The sequence below is a fragment of the Chionomys nivalis genome, chromosome 8 (genome assembly GCF_950005125.1).
Source record: "Chionomys nivalis chromosome 8, mChiNiv1.1, whole genome shotgun sequence".
NCBI lineage: Eukaryota > Metazoa > Chordata > Mammalia > Rodentia > Cricetidae > Chionomys > Chionomys nivalis.
The window spans coordinates 48,391,783-48,412,841 of record NC_080093.1 but is presented as its reverse complement, the minus strand read 5'-3'; the positions used below and the strand labels follow the sequence as shown (position 1 = coordinate 48,412,841).

At 52.2% G+C, this 21,059-nt stretch overlaps 2 protein-coding genes across 6 annotated transcripts; one reads left to right on the top strand and one right to left on the bottom strand.

The window, feature by feature from the left end:
• The first annotated feature begins 65 nt into the window (after positions 1–65).
• Positions 66–2,600, top strand: Trpt1 (tRNA phosphotransferase 1). Of its 3 annotated transcripts, XM_057779392.1 has the most exons (8): positions 69–185; positions 322–390; positions 581–662; positions 1,551–1,720; positions 1,812–1,986; positions 2,133–2,189; positions 2,267–2,377; positions 2,464–2,579. In XM_057779392.1, the coding sequence occupies exons 2-8, from the start codon at positions 331–333 to the stop codon at positions 2,577–2,579; spliced, it is 771 nt and encodes a 256-aa protein (XP_057635375.1). In that variant the 5' UTR covers positions 69–185; positions 322–330. The 3 variants fall into 3 exon arrangements, with proteins under 3 accessions (XP_057635372.1, XP_057635375.1, XP_057635374.1); XM_057779389.1 differs by having other exon boundaries at positions 66–390; XM_057779391.1 differs by having other exon boundaries at positions 88–390; positions 2,485–2,600.
• On the bottom strand, positions 2,569–20,481 carry Fermt3 (FERM domain containing kindlin 3). Of its 3 annotated transcripts, none has more exons than XM_057779388.1 (15): positions 20,303–20,481; positions 19,534–19,707; positions 15,738–15,971; positions 15,458–15,577; positions 15,191–15,359; positions 14,976–15,078; positions 8,186–8,293; positions 7,922–8,056; positions 7,780–7,829; positions 7,582–7,706; positions 7,341–7,447; positions 6,983–7,219; positions 6,524–6,648; positions 3,254–3,395; positions 2,569–3,135 (listed from the first exon to the last, which is right to left on the bottom strand). In XM_057779388.1, the coding sequence occupies exons 2-15, from the start codon at positions 19,691–19,693 to the stop codon at positions 2,956–2,958; spliced, it is 1,995 nt and encodes a 664-aa protein (XP_057635371.1). In that variant the 5' UTR covers positions 19,694–19,707; positions 20,303–20,481; the 3' UTR covers positions 2,569–2,955. The 3 variants fall into 3 exon arrangements, with proteins under 3 accessions (XP_057635371.1, XP_057635369.1, XP_057635370.1); XM_057779386.1 differs by having other exon boundaries at positions 19,534–19,750; positions 20,303–20,480; XM_057779387.1 differs by lacking the exon at positions 20,303–20,481 and adding an exon at positions 20,100–20,128 and having other exon boundaries at positions 19,534–19,750.
• Between the last annotated feature and the right edge of the window lie 578 nt (positions 20,482–21,059).

Genomic DNA, 21,059 nt, shown 5'->3' with positions numbered 1-21,059 from the left:
GCTTCCCATTGGCCAGTCCGTGTCATGCGACCCGCCCTCCGCAGTTGAGCGCTTCTGATCCGGTTCACCTTGGCGTCTGTCCGCACTCTAGTCCCGAGACCCGGACGGCAGATCCGCCATCCGACTCTGGAGAGCGGGGTTCGATCCAGATCCCTCGGGCCACGTGGCTGTGATTGTGACCCTGGGCAAGTCTCATCAGCTGGGCCTCAAATTTCCTTGTGTGGACCAGAGGTTCCAGGGTGGGATGAGCAATGTAGTTCTCTCATCCTGAGCCTTTGTGACTTTATGGGCAGAGTGACCACACGTCGGTGTTCTCTACAGGTCTTAGTCATGAACGCCCCAGGAGGAAGGAGGCAGGAAGGTAGAAAGGCCCATAGACCCCGGGAACAGGTATGCACTTTTCCACCCTCACCCCCACGGTAGCTGGACAGGGGAGGGGACCCTCTGAGCCTTGGCTTCTTGGTGGGAAGACTGCAGGACCAATGGTCCCAGAGACCACTGGAGATGTTCTGGTCTACCTTTGTAGTAGGGCTCAGGGCTAGTTACTGAAACCCAGAAATCCACCACGGGACTCTTTCAGGACCGAGATGTGCAGCTGTCTAAGGCTCTGTCCTATGTCCTACGCCACGGAGCCTTGAAGCTGGGACTTCCCATGCGAGCTGGTAAGTGAGCACTGTGGAAGATGGGAGGAAAAGCAGGAGCCCAGAGAGCAACTGGAACCTCGCCTCCTCAACTCTTAACACTGCCCCAGTAGGAACACAGAATACTCAGGCTCTCCCAATGTACAAGAGAAACAAGGCCCAGAACCCCTTCCATGGCCTCTGAAAGAGAAGCCCCTGCCTAGGCTGGGCCTCATGATGTGTTTTCATTCAAGTGGCTCTATACGGGCAGGGGGGCATACTGAGGCAACTGATGTTTATTGGATGGCCACTCTGGGTCAGCTACTTACTGCTTACTGTTACTCTGAAGCAGATATATTTTTTTAGTGTTTTTTTTGTTTTAAATTTTATATGTGTATGAATGTTTTGCCTGTGTGCATATATGTTTGCACATGCATATCTGGTGCTTATGGAGGCCAGAAGAGGGCATTGGACCCCCTGGAACTGGAGTTCAGATGGTTGGGAGCTGCCGTGTGAGTGCTGGGAATCAGACTTCCTTTGGAAGAACAGCCAGTCCTCTTAAGGACAAGGGGTCATGTAACCTAAGCTAGCCTCAAAATGCCTTGAATGTTTGATTCTTCTGTCAGTATCTCCCAAGTGCTGGGCTTATAGGCATGTACCACTATGCTGATCGCCTTCCTCTGTAAGTTAAGAAAACAGAGACTTCGGAGAGAAGAAGTGTGTCTCCTTAGCAGAGTGCTTGCCTAGCAGGTGCAAGGCTCTGTTTCACCCCAACACCAAAAAAACAAAATGAGGCCCAAAAAGGGAAGCCTTCCTGCAGATCACACAATGGGAGGTCATGTGACCTCCCAGGCCTAGCCTTTGCTCCAGCTGCCTGTGGCTCCCCTGTTAACCACAGCCCTGGCTCCTGAGCACACCCCCACCCTGCAGATGGCTTTGTACCCCTGCGATCCCTTCTGCAGCTGCCCCAGTTCCACAGCTTCTCAATTGAGGATGTGCAGCGCGTGGTGGATACAAATGGAAAGCAGCGGTTCGCCCTGCAGCCAGGCGAGCCCAGCACTGGCCCTCTCATCAGGGCCAATCAGGGCCACTCCCTACAAGTGGGTGCCAAGGGGCAAGTGGGAGGGAGAGCCAGGTAGGACCCCAGTTGATGAAGGTCTCACTGCTGTCCATTCTCACACTCATTCCCAGGTACCTGAGTTGGAGCTGATGCCCCTGGAGACACCACAAGCCCTGCCTTTGATGCTAGTCCACGGCACATTCTGGAAGCACTGGCCATCTATTCTACTGAAGGGCTTGTCATGCCAAGGAAGGGTGCACATCCACTTGGCCTCAGGATTGCCTGGGGACCCTGGTGTCATCAGTGGTCAGTGTCACCTTCACCAGTCTATCCTCCCAGGTCCCTTTGTGTGAGACCACCGCCCAGACTCGCATGGAGCAGTGTATCCCTACCCCACCCCAGAGCCCCATTCTGCCCAAATGCCCCAGGCTCCAGTCTAGATGTCCCTACAGGCATGCGCCCAAATTGTGACGTGGCAGTGTTCATCGATGGACCCCTAGCCCTGGCAGGTAAGTGTGGACTCTCCTGCAACTCTCCCAAATCTGTCAGAGAGGGGCACCAGTCACATCCCTAGCTCTGTGAACAGATGGAATCCCCTTCTTCCGCTCTGCCAACGGCGTGATCCTGACTCCAGGGGATGCTGAAGGCTTCCTGCTTCCCAAGTACTTCAAGGAGGCACTGCAGCTGCGGCCTACCCGTGAGTGCCAGACTGCTGCCTACCCTGGGTCCTGAAGCCTGTGCCCTTCTGCCCTCCCATAGCTGATTTAGGTGTTCCTTTCTTAGCAACTGTTGTGTCTACCTCAGGAAAGCCTTTACCCTTGGCTGGTGATAAAGAAATGGAGCATCATAGTGGCCCCAAGCACAGCTCCAGAGGAGGAGGAAGAAAGATCCAACAATAAAATATTTATTTATTAAAAAACAAAACAAAACGACTCTGAAAACAGTCACAGAAAGGAAGTCCAGTTTGAAAGAAGGATTCCTTGTTCCTTATCCATAGCTGGACCTCCTCACGTGCTTCGAGACTACATATAGGTAGGAGTGTGAGCTCCTGCCAACAGGGCAGGAGGAGGGACACTGTGTGGCTCAGAGCCTACCATCCCTAGGCTGGGTGGTGACAGTGTCTACCCCAGCCAAGGGCCTTGGCCTGCCGGCAAAAGCAGGTGAAGGTGCCCAGCATGGTGCGTGTGTGGAGTGGTGGAGCAGTGAGTTCAGGTGCATGCGGGCTTGTGAGGGTCCCTGGAGGCGCTAAGTGGAGCAGGGGCAGCCTGGCTGCCCTCAGAAGGCCTCATGGCCACCCGTAAGCTGCAGGAATAGGTCCTCGTCCAGCTCCTCCCCACGAGCCCGCTCTCGAGTAGACAGGAAAATGTAGCCCCCGATGTACTCATGCACGATACGGCAGCTGGCAGACACACAGCTGAAGGCCACGTTGATGTGCTCGTCAAACTCAATGGCCACCTGTGGGCGGGTAGTCACAGGTCCAGTGGGCAGGGGCAGCAAGCGGCAGCTTCTGCTCTGCCCTAGTTGGGTCTGCTCTAGCCGCCTGGCCCTGGCCCTGCCCTCCCTTGGAGCCTACCTGCCGAATGTCCCAGTTGACGTTCCACTGACGCATGTTGCTGAAGCGCCAAGTCTTGACCACATCGCCCACGGCCAGGTCAATGCGGATCAGTCGGTTGTTGGCAATGCCCAAGATCTCATCTTTCCTGCTGCCCTTGAACCTTATTCCCAGGGTGGAGAAATAATGAGTGACAGATACACCGCTTCTGGCCCTGGAGCCTACCCTGTGTGTACACTGCCCCAGAGCCCTCAGTGTAGCGCGCAGCCTCACCCGTCCCAGTTTCTCCTAGCTTTAACCTCCTACTCTGGAAAATGGGATTATTCAAAGACTCAGGTTAGCCAGGCGTGGTGCAGCATGTCTGCCATCCCAGCAAGGGGGCTGAGGCAGGAATTCAATTAAGATTGGCATCTGGTGCCGGGCGGTGGTGGCGCACGCCTTTAATCCCAGCACTTGGGAGGCAGAGGCAGGCGGATCTCTGTGAGTTCCAGACCAGCCTGGTCTACAAGAGCTAGTTCCAGGACAGGCTCCAAAACCACAGAGAAACCCTGTCTCGAAAAACCAGAAAAAAAAAAAAAAAAGATTGGCATCTGGTGAATGAAAAAACTGTGTGTGTGTGTGTGCACATGCACGCATATGTGTGGGTAGGGGATGGGGGGGACTGAGAAGATGCTTCAGTCAGTAAAATACCTGCCTTGCAAGTATGAAGACCTGAGGTTGGTCCCCAGGACTGGTAGCCAGCATGCTTGTGGTCCCTCGGACAACACAGACAGGCTGTGAGAAGTTGCTCAGTGGATAAATTTCTTGCCACACATGCATGAGAACACAGACCCCTTGTAAATCTAACGCATCTGCAGTGTGCCTACAGCAAGTTAGGCAGAGGTGGGAAAGTCTCTGGACAGTCTGAGACCAACTAGCCTGGAACATACAGTGATGAGTAAGAAAGACCTCTTGTCTCAGCAAGGTGGACAGTAAAGATGGACCAAGAGGCTATTATTCTCTGAGCCCTGTGTAACGGCCATAGCATGTGTACGGACACACACAGAGATTTAAATGAAAACATTAAGAAAAAATAGGGGAGCCGGGCGGTGGTGGCGCACGCCTTTAATCCCAGCACTCGGGAGGCAGAGGCAGGCGGATCTCTGTGAGTTCGAGACCAGCCTGGTCTACAAGAGCTAGTTCCAGGACAGGCTCCAAAACCACAGAGAAACCCTGTCTCGAAAAAACCAAAAAAAAAAAAAAAAAAAAAAATAGGGGTATCAGGCTTGTGCGACTACCGTTTTTACACATTAAACCATTCCTAAACCCACATTTATTTATTTAAGAGTGTCACTTTGGCTGGATGGTGGTGGTGCACGCCTTTAATCTTTTAGTTCAAAGCTACAGAGAAACCCTGTCTCGAAAAACCAAAAGGGCCAGCAAGAAGGTTCGGCCCCCTTGAAACCTGATGACCTGAGTTTATCCCCAGGACCCACACGGTGGAAGGAGAGAACCAGGTTCCTGTAAGCTGTCTTCTGACCTCCACATGTATACATGCACAAAATAAATAAGTTGAAAATGTAAGATGGAGGCTGGAGAGATGGCTCAGCTGCTAACACTCGCAGCACTTGCAGAAAACCAAGGTTTGGTTCCCTGTACCCACACAGAGGCCCCATAACTCCAGTTCCAGGGCATCTGGTGCCTCTTCTGGCCTCTGTGGGTACTGAGCACTGTATGCAGTACATGTATACATATACATATTCATACATGAAAAACTAAATCTTTTTTCTTTTTTTTTTTTTTTCTTTTTCCGTGTGGTACTGGCTATCCTGGAACTCACTCTGTAGACCAGGCTGGCCTAGAACTCACAGAGATCTGCCTGCCTTTACCGCCTGAGTGCTGAGATTAAAGGCGTGTGCCACTACTGACCTGGAAAAAATACTTAAATCTTTAAAAATGTAAAGTACACCGGGCGGTGGTGGCGCACACCTTTAATCCCAGCACTTGGGAGGCAGAGGTAGGCGGATCTCTGTAAGTTCGAGACCAGCCTGGTCTACAAGAGCTAGTTCCAGGACAGGCTCCAAAGCCACAGAGAAACCCTGTCTCGAAAAACCAAAAAAAAAAATAATAAAAAGAAAAATAAAAATGTAAAGTACTCAGGAAGCAGAGGCAGGTGGATCTCTGTGAGTTTGAGGTCAGCCTCGTTTACAGAACAAGTTCCAGGACAGCCAGGGCTACATAAGGAAACCCTGCCTTGAAAACACCCTGCAGCGCCGGGCGTGGTGGCTCACGCCTTTAATCCCAGCACTCGGGAGGCAGAGGCAGGCGGATCTCTGTGAGTTCGAGACCAGCCTGGTCTACAGAGCTAGTTCCCGGACAGGCTCCAAAGCCACAGAGAAACCCTGTCTCGAAAAACAAAAACAAAACAAAACAAAACACCCCGCACCTCCGCAAAAAAGTAAAAATAAACAAGATAAGCAGTGCCTGAGGAACAACACCTGAGGTCACCCCCACATACACCAATGCATACAAGGTACAGATAAGCGGCGCCTAAGGAACAACACCTGAGGTCACCCACACATACACCAATACATACAAGGTGCAGGCATCATAATATCATTTGGCAACATTAGGAATAGTTCATGCCTCTAAGTAATGATCTCGTTTCTTGTTTTGTTTTGTTTTGTTTTCCAGACAGGGTTTCTCTGTAGCTTTGGAGCCTGTCCAGGAACTAGCTCTTATAGACCAGGTTGGCCTTGAACTCACAGAGATCCTCCCACCTACCTCTCCCGAGTGCTGGGATTAAAGGCGTGCACCACCACCACCCGGCTAGTAATGATCTTGTAAGTATCATCATCAACCACATATCATTCATCTCTCTGCAGACTTGGGAATGAGTTCTCAGGGTTCCCTTATAACACCAGGGACAGCTGGCTGAGTTCTCAGGGTTCCCTTATAACACCAGGGACAGCTGGCTGAGTTCTCAGGGTTCCCCTATAACACCAGGGACAGCTGGCTGAGTTCTCAGGGTTCCCCTATAACACCAGGGACAGTTGGCCAAGGCCCAGAGAGGGAAACATCTGTCACAGCTGGGACATGCACTGGGTCTTCCGCTTATCTGGCACGAGTTCTGTCTCCTGAATATCTGTGATGGTGCACACTGGGGAATACACAGAACCCCAGGGAGAGGTACCACAGAGAACAGGGAGAAAGCGATATGGTTGTGTGTCTGGGACCAGTGTGGGATGTAAGCACAGAATAGCTGGTAGCAAGTGAGGGCAGAGACGGTGCTTTGCAGGGTTGGAATCCTACCTGACCATCACATAGGAGATGCCGAAGTCAGGCAGCGATTGCCAGGCCTGGATGAAGCGCAGCTGGGCCTCAATCAGTGAGAGCTGGGCCACATTTTGGTGAGCTTCCAGGATCCTTGGGGTGAGCTGAGGGGCCATAATGGTAAGGGATTCTTAGGGCCTCCTCTTATCTAAAGTCCCTAGGATTCCCCCCACCTCCCTGCCTGCTCCATTGAGGGCACAGCACACTGAACATGGAGCAGGGGAAGGCAGCCATTGTGGTACAAAGGCACATGTGACTGAATCAGGCCCTACAATAGACTTGGAACCCTTCCATAGAGGTGTCTGGGACACAACAAAAGGAAGAAGTGAGCACAGGGGTTCCCTAGGGGAGAGGGTTCTGTTGGAGGTCCATGGATCAAGGGTGACTAGATAAACACCGTGGTGGTTCCCACACACCCACCCCCACTTCCTCTGGTACCTGCTTGGCCTTGAACTTTCGCTGGAAACGGGGAGCCACCAGGCCATAGGGGTTAAGGCCCTCGGCAGAGGCTTCAGGGCCCTGGGGGGTCCCTGAGCCTCCACTGCCACCACCGGTCCGCTGCAGGCTAAGGAAGGCCAGAATGGCTTGCACCTCACTGGCATAGCTGCTGTCCGCCATAGTACGGCCCTTGGAGGCCAGTCGGCAGGCAGCCATCCACTGCGCATACTGCTGTTCCTGGAGCGGACAGAGAGGATGGTAAGTAAGCTCTGGCCATGTTCACTCTTACCCTGAATGCCATTGCAGCCCTACCCCTTGCTTCTCCCACTCCTGTCCCCCTTCGGTCCAGTCTGCTCACATCCTGGCAGCGCAGGTAGATCTCACTCATGCCCTCCGGTGAGGGCACCAGGAGTTTGATACAGAACTTCTGGCCAGAGACATTGACATCAGGGACCACCTCGCAGCCTGCAAGGAGAAGGAGGTGGTTAAGAGGTCCCCGTAAGAAAGCCAGCCCCACCACCCACAGCTGCCTCAGGGCGGATGGTATCCTAGGCCCTAGAAGGAAAGGGCTGAAAGCTTTGCTGCCAGTGTTCCCTCACCCTTGAGATTCAGCTGCTGGATAGGGTCCCCGGGTGATTCGTCCTGGCTCTTATAGTAGGAGAGGGTGGTGTCCTTGAAAACCACCCAGTGCTGGCGGTAGCCCTTCAGGGTCAGCTTCCGGGGCCTGGAGGGAGTAGGAAATTGTGAACCATGGCCTCCTTGCCTTCCCTTTCCTCCCCTCTCTCCCCACACTTAACCTGAAGATTCGGAGGTGGTCCTTGAGTTCCGGGATGGTGGTGAGGCTGTCCTAGGGGAGAGAGAAGTAAGAGGGAACCTTGGGTCCCCTACCTGTCCCTGGCCCTGACCCCAGCCCCATTCCCAGCCCAAGCCCCTCCTCACCAGCATGTCTGAGGGTGCCGACCCCTTCAGCTTCACCTCCAGGTTGTTCAGGGCTGCATCCAGGTCATCCAACCCCAGGTCCCCGGAGGCCGGCTCCCCCACATCCCCACTGAGGGACAATTTGTTGATGTGGTACTAGGGACATAGAGTCAGTTAGAGCTGAGTCTGAGGACCATCTGCCCCCAATGCTGGCCTTCACTGGAGATGGACTCCCTTTTGGAAGGCCTTTTACCCTGTAGCCCAGCACCCTGGGGTCCCAGGCACCTGCAGGGCAGCAAACACCATCATCTCCTCTTCAGTGCAGTCAATCTCCTCTGTCAGCAAGTCCCAACGGGCTTGTTCATACAGCTGGGTCAGCCGGACTGGGTCTGTCTGGAGCAGCAGGAGGTCAGGGGGCTCAGCTAGTCAGATGGCGCCTGTCCTGGATACTTAGGCTCGGCTCAGCATGGACAGCAAGTCCCCAGCTCTACCCTGCTGGCCTGCACACCCTAGGCAGGCGGTGCAGCTTTCTCCATAAACCTCTGCCCTACTGAGCCCCATGCTATAGGCTAGCCTCCTGCTGAGGGTAGGCAAGCGAGGAGGAAGACAGCCCCAGAATAGAAAAAAGATAGCATCCCCTGCGGTAGATCCCTCAAGCCATCAGGAGAGTACAGGCCACAGGAAAGAACTCCAGGAAGGCTTCCCTGAGGTAGAGACCTACAGAGCAGAGGCCCACGGGGCGGCAGCAGACCACTAAAGGAAAGAAGTGAAAGTTCGCTAGAGTCAAGAAAAGAGAGGGCCTCCCAGGGACCCACGGAAGTGCACACTCTGAGACCCACCAGACCTGAGAGGAAGGGCATCAAAAAGGCAAGGAGAGGAGAGGAACCCTGAGTAAAGCCCTGGGTTCCATTCCCAGTGCTGCATGAAAGTGAGCTTAGTGGTGTTTGCTCATCATCCAGCACTTTGGAAGGGGAAGCAGGAGGGCCGGGAGTTCAAGATCAACTGTGACTGAGATCAGGCCGGGCCACATAAGACTGTTGTGCGCATGCACACACACACACACACACACACACACAAAGGCAGAACAGAATGGCTTATCAAACCGTCAAGAGAATTAAAAGGCAGACCGTTGAGCAGAGAAATGGACTCAGGAGCCAGCCCTCTGACAGATACTCTTATCTAGAGTGTATAGAGCATACCACAAACCAGGAAGGACAGACAGCTTAAGGCAGGAACTGCCCAAAATATGAAGAGAAATGGCACTGGAGAGCGGTTAATAGCTAAATAGAGCTGGAGTCCCTTAGTCACTGGGGAATGTGGGTCACAGAAGAGTCGGTCTACTGGTTGTCTTGGGAGGGGTGTTAGGGGTAGAAAACTAAAATGGGCGCTAGAGAATATTCTGGAACAGCAAAAATGTTTTAAAACTGGATGCAGCAGGGTTGGAGAGATGCCGATAAAGAACACTGACTGCTCTTCCAGAGAACCCAGGTTCAATTCCCAACATCCACATAGCAACTCATACCTGTCTGTAACTCCAGTTCTAGGGGATCTGGTGCCTTCACGTAGACATCCACACAGGCAAAACAACAATGAACATAAAATAAACTGAAAAAAACCTGGAGGTGGTGGTGGCTGTACAACCACCATGCCTGATAGCCAAAAACAAACTGCTAAGGCTGGGGTGCTTGCAGCAGAAGCCACATCTCAGTAACGCTATGGGACAATCTTCTGGCATAGTGGCTGTATCATAAAAGCAACAAATAGCAAGTGCTGCTGAGGCTGGAGCCACTGAAACTGTCACTTGCTGTTCACGGGGAGGTCCTACTTGAGGTGCCCCTGCATGCCCTATGTCCCACCTCTTCCTCCTCCAAATCTGTGCACACAGTGTTTGGAATTACACATTCAGCTTCAGATCTGGGGCTCCAAATCCTGATTCAACCAGCATCGACTGATGGTATTTGGGAGGGGACTGGCTCCAGTGGGGTGTGGTGGCTCATCCCTGTAATCCCATAATTTGGGAAGTTGAGGCAAAAGGATTATCATAAGTTCCAGACCAGTTTGAGCTACACAGTGAATTCTGTTTATTTTTTGATGTTTTTTGTTTTATTTTGTTTTGTTTTTGTTTTTTCTTGAGACAGGGTTTCTCTGTGTAGCCCTGGCTATCTTGGAACTTGCTCTGTAGGCCAGGCTGACCAAAAACTCAGAGATCCACCTGTCTTTGCCTCCTCAGTGCTAGGACTAAAAGTGGGCATCACGATCACCTGGCTTTACACAGCAGATTCTAGAACAGCCTGGAGTACAAAGTGAGTCCAAATGTTTTTGTTGTTAATTTTGAGACAGGGCCCTGTCTGGCCTGGAACTCACTATGTAGACCAGGCTGGCCTAGAACTCAGAGATCCTCCTGTCTCTGCCTCCTGAATGCTTGCCACACCGTGTGGTGCTACACTCCTTTAACCCTAGCACTCCACTCAGGAGGCAGAGGTAGAAGGATTTCTGTGAATTCAGAGTTAGTCTAGTGTGCATAGCAAGTTATAGATTAGCCAGGACTACAAAGTGGGAGCCCCCATCACACACACACACACACACACACACACACACACGAGAGAGAGAGAGAGAGAGAGAGAGAGAGAGAGAGAGAGAGAGAGAGAGAGAGAATGTGCATATGTGCATATGTACATATGTACATAGGGTAGGAAATTGCGAGTTAGTTAGATGGATTAGAGCACAGGGAACATTAGTAGTTAAGTAAAGAAGCTCTTACCAGGGTAGGACCTGGGCTGTCAACCCACCCACCCTTCTTGGTGCTTCTTCAGACCCCACTTCCACGAATATTGAAAAAATAGTTTGACCCTACTGAGATATATATATATGTAATTACTATGATTTTTTTTTTTTTTTTTTTTTTTTTTTTTTTTTTTTTTTTTTGGTTTTTCGAGACAGGGTTTCTCTGTAGCTTTGGAGTCTGTCCTGGAACTAGCTCTTGTAGACCAGGCTGGTCTCGAACTCACAGAGATCCGCCTGCCTCTGCCTCCCAAGTGCTGGGATTAAAGGCGTGCGCCACCACCGCCCGGCTTACTATGATTATTGCTTGCTAATTTGAGACTGGGTTTTATTGCCCAGGCTGGCCTTGAGTTCATCATGCAGCTAGGACAGGCCTGAACTGCCCACCTTCCTGCTTCAGCCTCTCAAGCTGCCGGAATTACACTGCCAGGCCTGGTTTTGCTCACCTGCAGCTCTGAAAGTGGTATTGTGGTGGGTATCGTGGGAGGTGCTGGGCTAAGGGGCCTGTACAAGTCAGTGCAGGGATGTCCAGGAGTCCTTAGCAGCACCTCTCATCGTGTGGACAGTTAACTCTGGGTAGGCAGATCTCAGCAGTGGAGGAGCCGGCCCTGCAGGCCCTGGGTTCAACCCATGACATCATGTATGTCACCTATCAGCTCCTAAGAAATTTGACCATGAAAGGAAATATGAACACAGCTATTCTGGGTTCTGCTAAGAACACTGTTTATGGCTACCGTTTGTAGTCATGGCCACATTGTTTGTACCAAATACCATAAACACCAGTAGATTAGTAAGACTCACAGAAATGTATGTGCTGTGTGGGAGGGGAGGGAAAGGGAGAGGGCGAGATAGCTGAGTCTTCATCTTCTGAGAACCAATAGCTATGCGCAAAACTGCAAGGTCACAGAGCAGGGCTCTGGGCTCAGGAGCGCACACACAAGTCCTAGCTAGCCGGGAAACTAAGTTCAAGACTAGCCTGGGGAATAAAGTGAGACTCTCCAGGGGACCTAACATCCCCACCTAGACATACATGCAGGCAAAACACCAGTGTGTATGAAATAAAAACAAAACAAATAAAAAAAAGAAAGTAAGAATGAAAATAAAAACAACGTTGTTCAAATCTACCTTTCCTAGAGAACAGAGTGGGGTAGAGAATGGTTTTGCTGCAAGTGCCAAGAACTTGCGGGGCCAGAGTAACTGCGGTTCCAGTCCCGAGTGGGACAGACTGAGCAGAGCCACCTGCTCTCCTGCAGGGGAGGTGTGGTGCAGGATCAGGGCGTCCCAGTCACTGGGAGGCAGTAGTAGATGGAGCTGGGGGCTTAGCAGAGGCTGGGAAGGAGGAGAAGGAGCAGTGACAGCTGGCAGGGTTCATAGGAAGGTGGGAGGAGGCTGGGGTGCATCCTCATCAGGCTGGCTTCCCAGGGTCTTAACTCCAATCAAGGATTTTTGCGTTTTATCTGTTTGCAGGGCTGTGGATCCCCTCGGTCTTGCACAGGCTAGGCAGGTTCCTCTGGATTCATCCTTAGCCCCATGAACAAGACTTTATAATACTGGGCCAGGTCAGTGTTGTCAAATCGACCATGCTAGAGATGGATCGCTGGGCATATGTGGGGTTATCTTATGTTACCTCATGTGGGAAGTCCCACCCACGGCAAGGTGGGGAGCCATGCCTGGGCAGGAGAACCCGGGCTTTGTGAGTGGAAAAAGAGAGCTGAGCACCAGTGGGCAAGCCTTCACTGCTCTCTTCCTCCTGCGCGTGGCGTGTGGGGGGTGGAGTCCAGCCGGCCTTCGTCCCTGTCATGAGGCACTGTGCTTAAGTTGTGACTAAAATAACCCTTTGTGGAGTAGTTTTTGTCAGGGTTTACCTCAGCACCAGGGAACAAAACCAAGACAAACAATTAAATAAAGAACTGTTTTACAAATGACTCAGAGGCAGTAGAGTAGGGTTGCCCCTGAACTACAAAATGACACCAGTTTTTTTTTTTTTTTTTTTTGGTTTTTCGAGACAGGGTTTCTCTGTGGCTTTGGAGCCTGTCCTGGAACTAGCTCTGTAGACCAGGCTGGTCTCGAACTCACAGAGATCCGCCTGCCTCTGCCTCCCGAGTGCTGGGATTAAAGGCGTGCGCCACCATCGCCCGGCTCTTTTTTTTTTTTTTTGGAGTTTTGAGACAGGGTTTCTTTGTGTAGTCCTGGCTGTTCTGTAGATTAGGCTGGCCTTGAACTCACAGAGATCTGCCTGCCTCTGCCTCCTGAGTGCTGGGACTAAAGATGTGCACCACCTCCACTGGGCTAAAATTCAGGGTTTTTTTGGTTTTTTTGTTTGTTTGTTTGTTTTTGCTCTGTTTTTTAAAGATTTTATTTATTTATTATGTATACAGGGTTCTGCCTACATGCCAGAAGAGAGCATCAGATCTCAGTATAGATGATTGTGAGGCACCATGTGGTTGCTGGGAATTGAACTCAGGTCCTCTGGAAGAGCAGCCAGTGCTCTTAACCTTTGAGTCATCTCTCTGGCCCTAAAATTCAGTTGTTTAAAAAGACCAGCAAAATATCTCAGTAGGTGAAGGCACCTGCTGCCAAGCCTGACAACCTGAGTTTGAGCCATGGGACTCATATGGTGGAAGGAGAAACCCACTTCTGCAAGCTGCCCCCTGACCTCCACACATATACAGTGGCACACAGGAACTCTCTCTCTCCCATACACACATACAATAGATAAATATGATTTTAAAAAGAAGAAGGGGCTGGAGAGACAGCTCAGTTGTAGAATATTTCATGTGCAAGCAAAAAAAAAAAAAAAAAAACCAAGTTCACATCCCCAGCACCCATATAAACAGGCTATAATACCAGTACTCCAGGCAGAGACAGGCAGAACCTTGGGTTTCGCTAGCTAGCCAGGATAGCTGAATCAGTGAGTTCTGGGTTCTGTGAGAGACACTGACAGAAGACACCTGACAATGACCTCTGACCTCATGTGCACACAGGGGGTAGCTGAGGAAGAGGAGAAAAAGAAGCCACAGAGCCTGGGTACAGCTACAAGGAGAGAGACACACACCGTTAGCCCATGGGATATGGAAGCTGTGAGAGAAAGATAATTCCAGAGGAAGGGGCGTTGGCTATGTCCCTCCATAAATGAGCACGGAAGATGCAAGCCTGTAATCCTAGTCGCTGGAGGTGCTGAGGCAGGAAGACTGAGAATTCAAGGCCTGACTGGGCTACAGAGTGAGTTCAAGGCCAGGCTCCACAACTTAGATAACTTGGCAAGACTCTGCCTCAAATTTAAAATAAATAAATAATAAAAGTTCAAGGTTGGAGACAGCTCAGTGGTTAAGATTATTGACTGTTCTTCCAGGTTCAGTTTCCAGCACCCACATGGTGGCTCACAACTCTCTGTAGTTCCAGTTCCAGGGATCTGATATCCTCTTCTGGTCTCTGTTGGTACCAGGCACATGTGCTATACAGACATACATGCAGAGGTAACGCCCATACAAAAAAATAAAATAATTCCAAAGGGCCTGGGATAGTAGCTCAGTACTTAAGCATTTGTCTAGCATTTGCAAAAAAAACAAAAACGAAACAAAACAAAACAAAAAAAGCAAGCAAACAAAAAGCCGTAGGTCTAATCCTTATTACTGGGTGTATGTGTGTGTGTGTGTGTGTGTGTGTGTGTGTGTGTGTGTGTGTATGTGTGTGTGTGTGTGTAGGTGGGATGGAAACATGGGGCAGGCTGCATGGAGGCAGCAGGTGTCTCTTGCATGCAGATGTGGGCAGAAGACAGCAGGAAGCTTGGCTCAGGAGAGAACGTGGAGGGACTCTGTGGACAGCTTAAAACCAAGCGCTTTGTAGAACACCATGCACAGGTTTGCTGTGAAGGGCACGGGTAGGAAGAGCAGCCTGTGGGGCCGGGCAGTTGGTGGAGACAGAGGGCTAGACTACGCTGTTACAGAGGAGAAAACAGGCATGGAGGGCCAAGAGTGGGACACATTGAGGCCACTCTGCAAAGTTCCTTCTCCACCTCCTAGGCCCTGCAGGCTCAGGTGGCCTCCCTATGCGCAGCTCAGAACCTCCCCACCAGAGACCCATACTCCCCAGCACCTGCCATGAGCCCCCAGCAGGCAGGTCCTAAAGAAACCAGCACTGAGATTTGTTTCCATCTGCCTTAGCATCGGAGGCCCTGTAGTGCATTGGTAGGATGGATGTGTAGAGGCACAGATGAACATGTATGATCGGACAAACTGATACCTACAGTGGCTAACTCCCCAGAGCTAGACTTCTTATCCAGAGCCCAGCTCACCTTGGGATCCAGGTCAAAGAAGCTATAGTACTTAAACCGCAGCCAAAGCACATCCCCGGCCTTGACACCTTGCTGCATGAGGCACCGCGAGGAATCCAGCCACCTGGGTGTGACAGAGGCAGAGTCAGGGCACAGAGAAGAAGGGCCAGGAAGCAGGGAGCAGAGGGTAGAGGAGCTAGGCCCTGGGCAGGGTGGTCTGGGTGTTGGTCATGCACCTGCTGTGGAGCTGGGTCTTGTCAGACAGGGAGCTGGGCCTCGGCAGGCGCTGGAGCAGGAGAGGGTCAGGTGGTGGCTGTGGCCGGCTCAGCATGTGGTAACAAGCCTCAGTCTGGGCACTGTCCGAGAAGTGTGCTGGCATGCCTCGGAATAAGGTGGGTGCCACACCTGCAGTGTGGGTGGGAGTCAGTCAGGCCTGGCCTAGGCCTGGCCTCCCAGGCTTCACTCTGTCCTGGCCCCAGCCCAGGCTGGCCACGCTCACTCACCCTCAGCTAGGACAACCTTGGTCAGGTCATGCACTTCTTCCTCAGGCTCCTTCTCCTTCTTCTTCTTCTCCTTCTTTTCTGGAGCACGAAGCAGGGACAGCTCCTCGGGGTGCCTGATACCTGAAGGGAGTAAGGGCTCAGCACCAAGTGTCACCTTCCTGCCTTCCCACACAGACACCCCGGGGAAGTCCCAGCCCTTTGGTAGGCTGGGGGAGAGGCTCTGGCAAGAACAAGCTTATGCGCTTTGGCCTGGGAAACGGAAGGGGTCACAGCTACTCACTGAGGAGGCGGCAGATGGCAGCTACAGCCTGGAAGAGGGGCTTGGAAAAGCTGGCACGCAGACGCAGCACACGACGGTTGGGTAGTCGCAGGATGACGGGTCGGTGCTGTGGCCCAAAGAAAAGGCGGGCATCTGCCAGGATCCCATACTTATCCAGTGTCCAGTGTGTCTGCAGCAGCCACTGTCTCTTCTGCTCCCACCAAATGGCATGGTCAGACCAGTCCTGCTTGCGATCTATGAGGACCCAGGGGTGTCCATTGGCCTTCAAAGGCCCTGCCAAACCTTCTTCATTTCTGTCCCAGCACCAAAGCCACAGGTGAGCCAGATTGGGTTGGCTTCAAAGTGAGGGTGGAATGGTTGACAGCTGACTCCTTCTGGGTTCAGTTGTTACATCACTTACCAGGGGAACCCCCAACCCAGAATGTGGGTACCCCCATTTCACACACCATTGAGTTGACACCTTATAGCCTGTGTATCTTCTGGGATGCTTGGCTCAATGCCCTTTCTGTTTATTTGTTTTTGGTTTTTGTTTATTTGAGACAGGGTTTCTCTGCATAGCCTTGACTGCTTTGGAACTTGCTCTGTAAACCTTAGAGATCTGCTTGCCTCTGCCTCCTGAGTGCTGGGATTAAGCTATCACCGCCCAGCCCTTTTTTTTTTTTTTTTTTTTTTTTTGGTTTTTCGAGACAGGGTTTCTCTGTAGTTTTTGGAGCCTGTCCTGGAACTAGCTCTTGTAGACCAGGCTGGTCTCGAACTCACAGAGATCCGCCTGCCTCTGCCTCCCAAGTGCTGGGATTAAAGGCGTGCGCCACCACCGCCCGGCCCACCCAGCCCTTTTATATATATATGGATGTCTGTCTTTTTCTTGAGATAGGGTCTCACTATGTAGCCCTGGCTGGCCTGGAACTTGCTATGAAGACCAAGCTGGTCTCAAATTTACAGAGCTCAGCTTGCTTCTGCCTCTCTAGTGCTGGGATTAAAGGTGTGCGCCACCACACCCAACAATGGCAGTGTCTGCAGGTCTTCAGGTCTAGTGACTAGCTGTGTGACCTTGCTTAAGGAGCTTCACTCTCTAGCTCCAGTTTTCTAGTTAAGATGTAACAATCATCCTGACTCAGGGCTGCTGACCAATGTCCGCTACATACAAAATGTTGTGCAATTTTGACCCTTACAAGAAGCATTCATTTGGAAATGTGAATGTGCCACTTGTCATGTGACCAGGGATTGGGGTGACGAGGGATGACACAGGAGGATTCCTCATCGTCCTCCAAAGAAGTGTGAATACAGAAACAAATGGGGCGAAACGCTGCTCTGAGCACACAGCCTCCTGGGTTTTGCTGAGACTCAAGTTCTTGGCTTAGTCTATGTTATTGTTTAGGTATTGTCAGACAGGGTTTTGAACTTGCTGTATAGTTGAGGACAGCCCTGATCTGCTCATCCTCCTGCCTCCAGCTGCCCAATGCTGGGATGGCAGGTATATGCCTCGTTGGTGCAGTGCTGAGGATCATACCCAGGGCTTTTTTGCATGCGAGGCAAGCACTCTACCAGCTCAGATGCTAGGCCTCTGTCTGGTCTTCCCACTGACGGTTTTTTTGTTTTGTTTTGTTTACAAGTCAAAGTTTCTGTGTAGCTTTGGAGCCAGTCCTGGAACTTGTTCTGTAGACCAGGCTAGCTTCAAACTCACAGAGATCCACCTGCCTCTGCCTCCCAAGTGCTGGGATTAAAGGCGTGCGCCACCACCGCCCAGCTTCTCCCAGTGAGTTTTGATCCCTGTCCCATCCTGGACTCACGCCAGCTCCTGACCTGCCTCCCCATTGTCACCAGTGCTGCAAAGTCCTGGAGAAGCTTCTCTGCCTGGCTCCTCAGGACTCTGAGCTCCCCTCCACAGGCCTTCGCTCTGCTCCCACTTCCTCTCCAATCAGCCTTTTGCTTTTAGTTTTTAAACTTGGGGCAGGGTTTTGCTGTGTAGGGCTGGGACTGCCTCATGCCCAGCAGCCTTTGCTGTGGCTTTGCTCTCCCCACCTGTTCGTCACTTTCCCCAGGGGTTTAGTCTGGACCTGCTCCCTCTTCTGGGGGCTGGCTATCTCTCCTGTTTTATGACATCAGCCCTGGCTGTCTTCTGCTGAGATCTGCACTCTAAATGGGCACATCTATTGCTTCTTTCACCCCAGACTCCTGTTCACCTGGCTCCACAGTCAGTGCTGGAACACTCAGTGCGGTGGGACTAGCCCCAGCCTTCCAATGCTGCTGCCTCTGTGACTGGACAGAGGAGCCCTTCCTTCCCAGATCATCTAACTACCATGGACTCTTCCCAACACTCAAGCACCATGCCTTTTGCTTCCAGTCCAACCTTGAGTTAATATCAATTTCACTTCTAAATCTACCTTTTCTGTCCTCCCTGTCTGGCCTCTGGAGCCCTCATCCCGCCCCTGTCCTGCTCCCAGACAACTAGATGGTCTGCTTGGGTCTCCCTGGCTGCAGACAAGGGGCCCTGTAAAGGTCTGTCTTAACACGGTCGTGCCCTGTTTCTAAGGCAAGTACCTAATCCCTCAAGAGGCCACTGGGCCTCCCTGGACTCTCAGGGGCATCGCCTGGGCTTCCTATTTTGTCACTAACCAGGTGTCTTTACTGTCCTGAGACCTTAACATCAAGGCTCCTCGAGCCCCTGGTATCAACATCAGGTCTTTCCTATTCTGGAAAGCACCTGACACTGTTCTTCCTAGCATCAGGTCCCCCAAGGAACCTCTCAGAATTTGGCACCAGCATGCAGGAAGGCTGGCCTCACCATCGACTGGCAGTGGGAGGGATGGGGATAATGTTGCTATTGCTGGGGTCTGAGGTCCTTGAACTGAAGTGATGCAGTGGTTCACGGGGAGGTCTAGCTGCCTGTGCTAAGCCACATGCTGTGCTCTGGGGCACACCAGGCTCTCAGCCCTTCTGTTCTGACTTGGCCCAGGTCAAGTCTCTAACTCTGTCTGACATCTAGTTCTGAGGGATCACCCATCTGCTCCCCACTTCTGCTTTCACAGCCGCTTTGGGCCCTGCCTCTGGCAGTTCCCTTCCCTGCCTTGGCCCTGTGATTTGGCTGTGTTGGGGCCTGTTTTGCCCAGTCACCCTGTTCCCTGTCTTGGAATGCATAGGGGATGGGTTGGGTCTAGAAAGCCTGCCTCCCATCCCTGTCCTACCTCAGAGGCCTAGTTCATAGTGCAAGGCCTTCTGGCTCAGGCTATCAGGAGATCGTGTAGGATGCTTTCCGGCTCTGGCTATCGGTGGCTTTCCTACCATCCTCCCAGGAAGTGAGAGTTCTCATTCTCCACTAGGAAGGTTCATGAGAAGCCCCCATGGGGCCTTCTGGGTGACGCTGGGTGACTGATATCGCACCAGCCTACTCTACCATAACTTCCTGTGGGGGCAGGGCCTTCCACCCACGGTTACCAGCCTGCCAAGTGGCTTGCTGGGGAGGAAGGGTAGGAGAGTAGACCCCAGAAACCTCCCAGACATCCTTCAGACCTCAAGAACACGACTGAGGCCTCAGCACAGGCAAGGTGTATAGGGGACCATGTTCTGCCTGTCCCTTGAAGACTGGACAGAACCAGCAGGAGTGGGAGGAAGGACAAGGGAGAGGAAGTTGAAGAAATAGCTCCTTTGGAACCAAACAATTAAGCTGTTGCCTGAGTCATTGTGACAAGGTTATCATGAATGTCAGGGCAGAGATGGCCCAGAAGTACCAAGGATAGCGGTCATGACTGCCCTGACCGTGTGCCAAACTGGGGACATGGGGGTCACAGGGACTCACTGATCTCCTCCACGATCTTCAGAAGCACCCCACCAATGTGCGACTCTCCTGTGACTCGGAGGGTGACAGACTGGGCCTCAGGGTCCTCCTCGCCCACAAACACCCGCAGCTCCCAGGATGAGTCGATATAGTCCCCAGAGGCTGTCTTCATTCCCGCCATGGCTGCTGCTGCTTCTGTTGAGGCGAGGTGAGCAGAAGCTGGGATCTGGTGGGGTGCCTACAAATAAGCAGGAGCCCTATGGTATCCTGGGTAGGTGGGGAGGCCTTGGGGCACTGAGGGAGAGCTGCTAGAATCGAGCCAACTTGAGGCCCTCTACTCTCATAGTTGTTTGGGCTGAAGGGACAGTTCCCTGGAACTCTCCGGCCAACTCAGGTCTCACGAGTGGGAACACTAAAGCCCAATAAAAACCCACGTCTGTAATCCCAGCACTCAGGAAGTGGAGGCAGGCAGATTTCTGTGAGTTTGAGGCCAGCCTAGGCTACAAAGCAAGTTTCAGGACAGCCAGAGCCGTTACACAGAGAAACCCCGTTTCGAGGAAAAAACAAACAAAAAAACCCTCACTCACTCAGGAGCATCTGCTGGCCACCAGAGCAGGTTGACTCTCCTCATAGCTCCGCCAAGTCCCATATCCCACAGAACAAGTCCTAGCCCACAGCTCTCGGTCAGCACTCTAGCCCACACAAGGCTCTGGGGTGCTATCAAGTGTGGCTGCTGAGCACGGAACAGTAGGGCAGGGGACAAATGAGTCTTTCCGGGTCTTGCACTTACCTGGCCTGCAAGGGGCTCAAGTTGCAGGTGGTGTGGAGCACCTGTCACCCCTGGCCTGGGGCTGCCTTGTCCTGCTCAGTTGCTTCCTTCAGGACAGCCTGTGGTGGCCTTATCACAAAAGCTGTGTTAGTCCCTCCCCAGGGCGGGCTGCTGAAGGCTACAGGAAGCACACTGCCAACACGTAAAGGGCTCCATGGGGCCCTTGCTTCTGTTACCACAGGAAGTGAGGGAAGAGCAGAGGTGGGGTGACACCACAAAGCTCTCTCCACCCCACCTCTCTGCTTCCACTGGCTCAATCTCCAGCCTGCTCGGAGTGGGACTGCCTATGGTGAGCAAGGGAGCCTTTTCAATCTTTCCTACCCCAAAATAGGATGTTTCCAAACCTACCAGCCTCGAATCTGCCTGAGTACACAGCAACAAGTCAGGGCTGCCACTCCCCAGGCAAAACCTCTACCTCTCATGAAACTTCCATGTGCCTCCCACCAGGACCTCTCACCCTGTCCTTCAGAGGCTCTGGTGACCTTACAGTCCCATGCCCACCTCTGGCACTGGGATGCCAACTGCTCTAAGTGCAAGACCTTAGTGCTAGCAGAGCAGGAACCCAGTCTGTTTGGGGTTAATGACCTTGGCGGCAGTCAACCCCTGTGGAGGTAAGGCTGTTCTGGGGAGTCTCAGGGACTGGGGATGGAACAGGAAGTCAGTTTATGCAAACACAGGAGAGGGAAGTATAGCCTGCTGCTGGCCTCAGCATCTTGCT